The 9,079-nt window shown below is 37.9% G+C and overlaps 2 protein-coding genes across 2 annotated transcripts; one reads left to right on the top strand and one right to left on the bottom strand.

Annotated features, from left to right (window-relative positions):
- On the top strand, window positions 1-3,804 carry LOC129300125 (heat shock factor protein HSF8-like). The gene is made up of 3 exons (XM_054938654.1): window positions 1-62; window positions 280-565; window positions 2,417-3,804. Exons 2-3 carry the CDS (start codon window positions 293-295, stop codon window positions 3,593-3,595), a joined length of 1,452 nt encoding a protein of 483 aa, XP_054794629.1. The 5' UTR covers window positions 1-62; window positions 280-292; the 3' UTR covers window positions 3,596-3,804.
- Window positions 3,805-4,994: 1,190 nt separating this feature from the next.
- On the bottom strand, window positions 4,995-8,613 carry LOC129300126 (syntaxin-22-like). Its single transcript, XM_054938655.1, has 7 exons — window positions 8,142-8,613; window positions 7,236-7,329; window positions 6,795-6,934; window positions 6,531-6,602; window positions 5,959-6,116; window positions 5,711-5,811; window positions 4,995-5,351 (listed from the first exon to the last, which is right to left on the bottom strand). Exons 1-7 carry the CDS (start codon window positions 8,327-8,329, stop codon window positions 5,286-5,288), a joined length of 819 nt encoding a protein of 272 aa, XP_054794630.1. The 5' UTR covers window positions 8,330-8,613; the 3' UTR covers window positions 4,995-5,285.
- Window positions 8,614-9,079: the final 466 nt, after the last annotated feature.

The following is a 9,079-nucleotide window of genomic DNA, read 5'->3' as shown; positions in this document are numbered from 1 at the left end:
GTCGGATAAAAACGATGCCATCTCTCGGGCAGAATTACTACCGCCGCGTCGGCGATATAAAGGTGGTTGTCTTCCTTCTCCGGACCGTGCAAAATCTCCCTCCTCTCTCTGAATTCATACGCTCACTCTTTCTCTCTCTAAATCTGAAAACTCTTTCACTTTTTTCTGCACTCCATATCTATCCTTCCAACTAGGGTTTAAGTTTCGCACCAATGGCTTGTGTTGAATCCCTTTAGAATCATATTGTCTTGTCTGCTAATATAGATATATCTTCTATAGTCGAATTTCTGATATGGATGGAGAGAATAAGAGCGGTGGAGACGGCGGAGATGCCCCGATGGCGGCTCCGGCGCCGGCGCCCATTTCTACTGTGAACGCTCCACCACCGTTCCTTAGTAAGACGTATGACATGGTGGATGACCCGGCCTCTGATGCGATCGTGTCTTGGAGCCCAACCAACAATAGCTTTGTGGTTTGGAACCCTCCAGAGTTTGCCAGAGATCTCTTGCCTAAGTACTTCAAGCACAATAATTTCTCCAGCTTTGTGAGGCAGCTGAACACTTATGTATGTCTTCTTTCTCTTGCACCATTTTAAGATTCCTTGCACCATTATTTTTATGTTGAGTTAAATTGTTGTTAGTGTTTTCATGAGAATAGACTGTACTTTATCAGGGTACAGTATTTTGGTTTGAATGCTTTAGAGTTGATTTGGTTAAAAATTATCCTTAAATCAGTTTGGCAGTGAATTTGAATTGCAGTCTAAAATTGTTTGGGCCCACCTGTGGCAACAAAATAAGATTCTAAGTAGCAGTCTGTGTGCTATAATACTGAGGAGAAAGGGCGATCTTTTCTTTCTGCCTTGTTTCTTTGGCCGCAATCTACCATCCTGGTTCCTTTTCAAATAAGGGACATAGATGTCGATATGACTTTGGCATCTCTTCAGCTTTTCAACTGAGCCAAAAGCTGGACCAAGATGCGTAATTTTGCTTCTATGTATCAGAAGAATAGTTGGCCTATAAAAAAATCTAAGTTTGATATCTATTCCTCCAGCATTTAGTCAGCAAATAAATGGAGTAGAAAGGGGGGAAATTGAAAAAGAAATCAATTCTCAGGTTTATCAGTCACTTGGTTTCTATTTTATTCGTGTATTATATGATAAAGGGCTATTAAAGCTGCCATAAGAGCCCAAATGAAGTTAGAAAATTTGGGATCGCTGGGAATATAATGAAATTACCTTACATGGTGAGTTTGTTGATATGCTTTTTAACCTGGCGTTGGCTCTTTATTAAATCGCCTATTGAGGAGAATGTCCCAGTGACAGGAAGAATTGAAAAGTTTTAGTTAATTATTCTCCTTGTGAATTATTGTAGTTTTGCTCTCCCCAGGATGAGTATTATGTAAGTTTCACAATTTTTTATTGCAAGAATAATATTATTTAGTTGTTCTATTTTTGGGTAGTGAGCACACAAGGCTTGGGCTTTGCTAGATATAATATGGGACTTTAGTGATCATTGATTCCATAGAAGAGGGTGATCCAATTTGCTATCCATGTTGTGAAATGGATAATAATTTACTTTACTACCCAAGGATACTCATTTTGGTGAATAGAATAACTGCCTAAAGGCAACAGAGCTGCCTTTCATGCAGCTGTTATGCTTTCTGATGTTAATGTCACCTGAATTTTTTCCTTGCAATTGGGATAATTAATAGCATTTTGCTTTTGTTTTGGAGCCTCTCATAGTGAATTTGGCATAAGCAAGTACTGAATCCTGGTATCTCAGGTTGCATTGAGTCGTGTCTTTTCTGTGAATCAATACGAGGTTGTTGCAAGCGGTTTTGTTATTTTAGTACTCGAACATCTATATGGTGCTCTTTCTACTGCATATTTGGTGAATTCTCTTTTGAATAGAAACCCAATTTTATTTATTAGTTCAATTGCCTTTTTTTTTCGGAAGATAATTCCTGATTTTGCAGCATCCACTTAATGTAGACATTCTTACTATAGAAACTAAGATAGGTAATTTTCTGCATGGAAATGGTCCCATGTAGATTTAACTTCTTGCAGAATGATTGAAAATATCTGATATATTAACATTTGTGTTTCATTATTGATATTTTCAGCTCGACTAATATCAGAAGTAGCATTTTATAATTGATTGGAGAGTCTCTCTTTTGAAGCTGGTCCATAGGCCCATGAAATGAATAGATTTTAGATCTTCCCGAGTTATTTTATTGTTTTGCCAGACCCATTTGTGTTAATCTTTTGTTCTACATTTCAAGTTTAAGTTTGGCCAAGGATGCCTACTATAGCATTTGTGCGATTTGAATATTTGCATTGCAAGTGATTGTATTTGCCACGCATGCCTATTATATTGTTGGTACAATTTGATGTATTAAACCTCATGATCTTAAATAGGGTTTTCGAAAGGTGGATCCAGATCGATGGGAATTTGCAAATGAGGGCTTTTTAAGGGGTCAGAAGCACTTGCTTAAGAGTATTACTCGACGAAAACCTGCCCATGGCCATAATAATCAACAAGTACAGCAGTCACAAGGACATAGTTCTTCAGTAGGGGCATGTGTAGAAGTGGGGAAGTTTGGACTTGAAGAAGAGGTTGAGAGGCTTAAAAGAGATAAGAATGTGCTCATGCAGGAGCTTGTGAGGTTGAGGCAGCAGCAACAGACCACTGATAACCGGCTGCAGACAATGGTTCAGCGCCTTCAAGGAATGGAACAACGACAACAGCAAATGATGTCATTCCTTGCCAAGGCTGTACAGAGCCCTGGCTTTTTTGCTCAGTTTGTGCAACAGCAAAACGAGAGCAATAGACGCATAACTGAAGCCAACAAAAAACGGCGGCTTAAGCAGGAAGGTATTGCTGAAACAGAGTGTACTCCTTCTCCTGATGGACAAATTGTTAAGTATCAACCTCTTATGAATGAAGCGGCAAAAGCAATGCTAACGAAGATAATGAAATTGGATAGTTCACAGCTGGAATCTTTTAATAACAACCTTGATAACTACTTGATTGGGGATGGATCATCATCATCCAGTGCAATGGACAGCAGTAGCTCTTCAAGCTGGACTTCTGGAGTTACACTCCAAGAGGTCCAACCAACTTCAGTGCAGTCTTCTCACATTCCAGCTGCATCAGGAGCTTCAGGGCCCTTAGCTGACAAATCTGAAATCCCATCTACAAAAACTGCACCTGCTGTCTCTGCTTCTCAGGTAGGCGTCATAATACCTGAGCTTTCGCCCATACCAGAGATGGTGACAGAAAATGTTCTTGAAGAAAATTATGTCAGATCTGCGATGGACAATTCAGATCCTACTTCATTGGGACTGAATGAGTCATTGACCCCTGATGTTGGTAGCATTTCTCCTGATGCAGACATTGATGATTTGTTACGCAATCCTTCCTTTTGGGATGATTTTCTTTTGCAAAGTCCATTACCTGAGGATATTGAGATCATTGCTGCTGAAGCAGTGTCCAATGAGGTGCAGCCAATGGAAGACGGTTGGGACAAAGCTGAACACATGAGCCAACTTACAGAGCAGATGGGTCTTCTTTCTTCTGATCCAAGAGCAGGTTGATTGTCTTTATTAGGAATGTAGATTGTAGATTAATCTTTCATGTCGACTATAGTAAATCCTCTTCCAAACAATACATCAGTCATGTGTATGACATAATTCCATCTCCACTTGCCCACCTTGAAAGCTGATGCTTTTCCTTTGCAAATCCTGTATCTAGTTTGTATATGAGGCCCTAATCTAATCAAATTCTGGTTATTTATTTTTCCTTAGACTTTGTGTTGGATTAGCAGTGGAATCACGGTGGTCTCAAGATGTCATTATTAGGGCATATCTTTGTTTCTTATTACCATCGAAGCTTTTCCCCGGCATTGGTTTTATCTTCAGTTTAATATTTTATCTTCAAAAAAAGAGAGTGGATGGATCGAATGATACATGTAAATATATTTGGTGGAGTTACATTAGTATAAATTACTCGTGATGGCGAGCTGTGTTACAGAAATCAAATAACAAGAAGCGGCTACAAAGGAACACTTTGACTTCCTCTTCATAACTAGCTACAATTGGTGATAAACTCTAAGCATCCCCTGCCCACCCCTATCTGTGTCATCACAAACAGTTATTAGTGCTCTCATCGTCTCATGGCTCTCAAAACAGTCAGTCATTTCTTCCGTCCTAACCTGTTTTCTGATCACCTGCGCTCCTGCTTTATTTGTTAGTTGATTGGGCGAGTGAGGGCATAAACTATGAGTGCAAAAATTGTGAAAGAAATTTTTTTAGGAAAAAAAAAAAAAGCTAATGAAGTTCAAAATTACAGCGGCGGTGAGGGCAAATATTCGAAAATGGTGCCAATTTTTGAATTTCCTCAAAGCAAGTACATTAAGAAGTATGTAAATTTGCCACATACATTGCACTCGGCGGGTCTCCAAGACCAAAGCCATATTCATTATTTTGTTTAGGCTATATGATTGACCCCCCCACCAAGAATGGGCATCATCTGTTTAAATCTCTCTTTCGGATTTGCTACAAAAATGAAAATTTTTGAAGCACCCATCGGAAATTTTAAATGAAATAGAACAACGAGATCCTACGGCAAAGAAGCAATCACTAATAGTGTTTAGTTGGAGGGAGGGAGGAGATATTATAAAGAATTCAACTTACAAAAATTGGATAAGTGGAGTTAAAAGCTTCCAAGTAATTTTTCTTGCTCTTTTATCTAACATCTTTTTGTTAAAATTTTATAGCCACATTTATCAATTTCTTTCAAATCTAACTCATTAAAATCTCCCCTCCCCTCCAATCCAACCAATCAGGGGATAAACGTCAATTACCAACTGAGCTCATTGAATACATTCATTCTTCGGTGCACAACCGTAGGCCCAATCAAGAACCACCAAGAAAAGGTTTTTAGGTAAAGAGTCAGCATGGCCAATGTTCCTGGTGCATTAATGGCGTAAGCACATCTAAAGAATGCAATTTCTTTTATTAAAATATATAAGTGAATCGTTAGACAACAATCAAGTTGTGACACATCCTTAAAACCCAAACACCAACTTAGAGAAGAGAGCAAGCACCCCACACACAAAATCATTTTTCACTCGTGTGAATCCCACATCATGTACTGACAACACATGCCACAAGCTCCAGCTAACCGTGAGATCTGATGAAACATTACTCAGTGAAATCAGCGAGCGAGAGGTCATCTGCCGCCCCTTAAATGTTGAGTTTGATCCATTATATAGACAACCTTTGACTAAGCCGCAAGGACAATGATCACGATGAGAAGCACAATTCCAAAGATCACCAAGAGTAAGCAAGTCTAGGAAAAACAAAAGGAAGTGAGCCTAAAGAAGAAAAATACTTAAAGCTGAACATAACGATGAAAAAGAGCAGTGAAAGATCAAACTGGTAGATAATCTACAATTTCTCCGGTAAACATAAGTGGACTGTAAGTAACTGCCATGCAAACCAACCCATCACCTCTCAACCCCCAAAAGCAAAAGGCAATGGCTGTGAATCATGCAACGAGACAAAAATAGCAGATGCTACTAAGGTTGCTTATGTTGGTTCAACTTTGCATAAGACAAGACGTTATGGGACAATAGAGAATTAATTGAGGAGCAGGGAAAGAGATTAATTAATAACAGCCTAAACAAATTAAGAAAACAAATAAATTACCAGAGATGAATTCGATCTTTGGGTCTTTGCAGCTTTCACCAGATGAGATTTTGCTTGCGCAGTTGCTGCATGTGAGTTCTCAATGTTGGAGCCAATATCATCTACAAGACAGAAATTAGCATCATATAACATGAACCATTCCAAACACATTGTTTCGTATAGAAGAATGGGTGTATCACACCCCAAAAAGAAAAAGAATGAATAATGCATGTAAGTCAGCCAATAATATTGAGAATAATCGGAGTTACCAATCATGGTTCCTTGCTCATGAACAAGCACAGCAAGATCTTTGAAGATCTCATTTACTTCGCCAATTTGCTGCTGGATTTCTTGAATGCCTTGCTCCCTTTCCTCAATGATAGCCTCATTAAATACAATCTCATTATCCAACATCAAGACCTCCTGCCTGCAGCATGAAATATGCAAGAGTTAAGGTGCCATTAAAGTAAAATATGCGAGAGGATGAAATTGGAAATGGCCTTTTGACAATATAAATCTGAGTTAAATACTTAAATTTCTATCAGAATGAAAAAGATCCACGAAAGGATTCAGCCATTACCTACCAGATCTTGGTATTATTTCTTCTTCAGCCTTTTAAAGCTTGAACAATGATGAGTAATATTTCATCTATATTTCAGAACTGTTTGTCACATAAACTATATTGCTAAATAAATCGTTGAAAACTTCATTGGTTCTTACTTGAAAAGAAGAAAAGGCACCATAGTTTCATGAAAATAAATCAGTAAATCAGGTAGCGATCATTATCATTAAGTTGCTAGCAGATCTCTTAAGTTACTATCATTAAAACATGAAAAGTCACCTTCTGGATTCAACAAGAAGAGCCCGCTGTTCTTGGCTCTTACTGGAGACATCTATCTCACTAGCTGTATAGCTGCAATACAAAACTTCATAAGCAATACATGCAGAGGCAATAAGTACTAATGAATAATGACAGAAAATTGACTGTCAACAGAAAAGCTCAGAAAAAGGGAAGTACAGACTAAAGCTGTAATTTTCTCAAGGTAGTCTGTTCTTCTCTTCCTCAAATCAATTAACTCAATAAAGTTGCATCGAAATAAGTCACCTTGAGGGAAGAACTGCTTGTGGAACGAAAGGAGTGTAAGCTGTTTCCCTCTCAGCTGCAAGCCGTTGGGCCTTCTGAAACTCTTTCAATACTGCCTGAAAGTCTTTTGCAAGTTTGGCATCCGCTATCTTCTTGCTTGCCTGCAATCATGACAAAGGAATTGAAGTTTGTGTCACCCTAAAAATGAAATACAGAAAACATTTATAATGTTGGTTAAAAAGATAAGATGAACTCTATTGTTGAACTTAGATCACTTAATGTAAAAGTTTCAGGAAGAATCTTAATAAGAACAGCATAGCTTTCTTTTCATATATTCACACATTTTAGAATATGACTAGCATGTGTATGCTCCTTAGTCCTCATACTAACTTGTTACACGCCATCAAAATGTGCTTTTAGATATGAATAAGAAGCCAATATACGAAAAAGGTTTAAACTTACATTAACTTCACCATGGTGATCTATTTCACTAGCTTGCTTAAGTTTAGCTGATGTGTCCTTCACCAATTGCCCAATATGTAGTCTTGTTTTGTGCCTGAAAGTTGAGAGCAGTCAGAAAAACAGTGAAAGAAAAAGATCGCCCAAGATTGCTGTTACAGATAATGATCAGAAGACATCAACTTGACTAGAATATATCACTAGGCATCAACTTCATCAAAAAGAAGACAACAACTTGACTAGAATTTATTAATGTCCAATTTACCAACAACCTTGACATTGTCTATCACCTCGACTACTCTCAACTCATAAATCTAACCATAAATAGAAAGGAAAATATGATTAGTTCAATTGCATAATGTGTCTTGATAAAAGTGTTGTCATAAATATATAACACACTGTAGCTTAATCTCAAATAAAGAACAGCGAGGGAAGATAGCAATAGGACTGTGGCCAAAATAGGAGTATCCATGAGAAGTGGAGGCAGAATGTTATTCATTGTGAGATGATAAACAACGAGATTGACATACTACAGTATAGAGTTGTACTTCTAATCATTCAGTAGCTAGAGGATCTGACATCCTTAAAGCAGTAACAGGGAGACATGAAACCTGAAATTTCAATAATTCCTGATTTTCGACAAAATCCAAGAGGGCACCTAACCAGAGTAGAGCTATCAAGAACATCCTAATAAATTCATCATTCAAATTATACTAGCAGTATATATAAACATTCTACGGCGTAGTTTAAAATTAGCAACAAAACTCAATCCATTGTACTGGTAAGAAAGAAGCAACAGACCATTTAATCAACGTAAACAACAATAGCCCATCGTTTCAACATAAACAAGCAAATCATAATATTCCAGAATCATGAAAATAATCGAATTACACAAACGGACGCACTTACAGCTTCTCGCGAAGCTCGGGCGTGTCTTTCGGGGTTCCAAGGGTGTTGACGAGCCTCTGAAACGTTGACACGGCTGTGTTGATCTGAAATACACCGGACGCCACGGCCTGTGTAGGGTCTTGCTTGCCATTGATTAGGTCTCGCCTCGGAGCGAAAGGCCGGCCGGCTTCGATATCCTGAAAGCTCATACTGCTATTATCGCTCCCGACAATAACCCTAACTTTCCCGAGAAAATCAAACAGAAATCCTTGAGAAAGCAAGAGAACGCGGTGTTTTGATTATAGCGATCTGCGAACCACAATCGAATTTCGGTGAATTAGGGTTAACAGATGCTATCAACTCGGCGCGGATTGAGGAGAGAGAAAACTGACGCCGATGCTGATGATGGTGGTGATGATGGTTTAGAGAGAGATTGAAGGGTAGAAACTAGAAAGTGTGGAATGTCTCTAATGTACCATTCGGTGAGGGAGTTTCTTCGGGGAAGGACCTATGAGGGATGGACCCTTGGTTGTAAACTTGTAATACGTTGCCGGCACGTTGATGTGGAGCCCATAAGACACGTGGTGGGTTCGTATAGGCCAAAGGTGAAGCTTCTTTATTTATTAATTTGAATGGAAAGGTGAAGCTTCTTTTTTGGTGGCAGGGCCTGGCCTCTGGTGAATTCAATCATCACACCCATTGTTAATTCCAGCTTTAAAGTTTAAATTATTATTGTCGGACGATTTTTGTGGTGCATGAACTTCTTTTTCAAAAAAAAAATAAAAAATACTCCCACCATTTTTAATTTTTTAAAGAATTAATTGTTAATAAATATAACACATTTTAATATTTTAAAATATAATTATTATTTTTTTAAAAAAATTATTATTAATAAATAATTTTAAATTTATTATAAAATGTTTAATAGAAATAAATATAAAAAAATAAGATTAATTTAA

This window comes from Prosopis cineraria, unplaced genomic scaffold (assembly GCF_029017545.1).
Source record: "Prosopis cineraria cultivar Desert tree isolate PC_DT_omini unplaced genomic scaffold, ASM2901754v1 PC1440, whole genome shotgun sequence".
Lineage (NCBI taxonomy): Eukaryota > Viridiplantae > Streptophyta > Magnoliopsida > Fabales > Fabaceae > Prosopis > Prosopis cineraria.
The sequence above is the reverse complement of the archived record's forward strand: the minus strand, read 5'-3'. Positions and strand labels throughout refer to the sequence as shown.

Excerpts from the sequence above, each read along its gene's own strand:
- LOC129300125 (XM_054938654.1), top strand. The coding sequence starts at position 293 with ATGGATGGAGAGAATAAGAGCGGTGGAGACGGCGGAGATGCCCCGATG. Across the intron at positions 566-2,416 it reads TGAGGCAGCTGAACACTTAT|GGTTTTCGAAAGGTGGATCC; the intron begins GTATGTCTTCTT and ends GATCTTAAATAG.
- LOC129300126 (XM_054938655.1), bottom strand. The coding sequence starts at position 8,329 with ATGAGCTTTCAGGATATCGAAGCCGGCCGGCCTTTCGCTCCGAGGCGA. Across the intron at positions 6,935-7,235 it reads ATCACCATGGTGAAGTTAAT|GCAAGCAAGAAGATAGCGGA; the intron begins GTAAGTTTAAAC and ends TCATGATTGCAG. Across the intron at positions 5,352-5,710 it reads AAAGATCGAATTCATCTCTG|ACTTGCTTACTCTTGGTGAT; the intron begins GTAATTTATTTG and ends TGTTTTTCCTAG.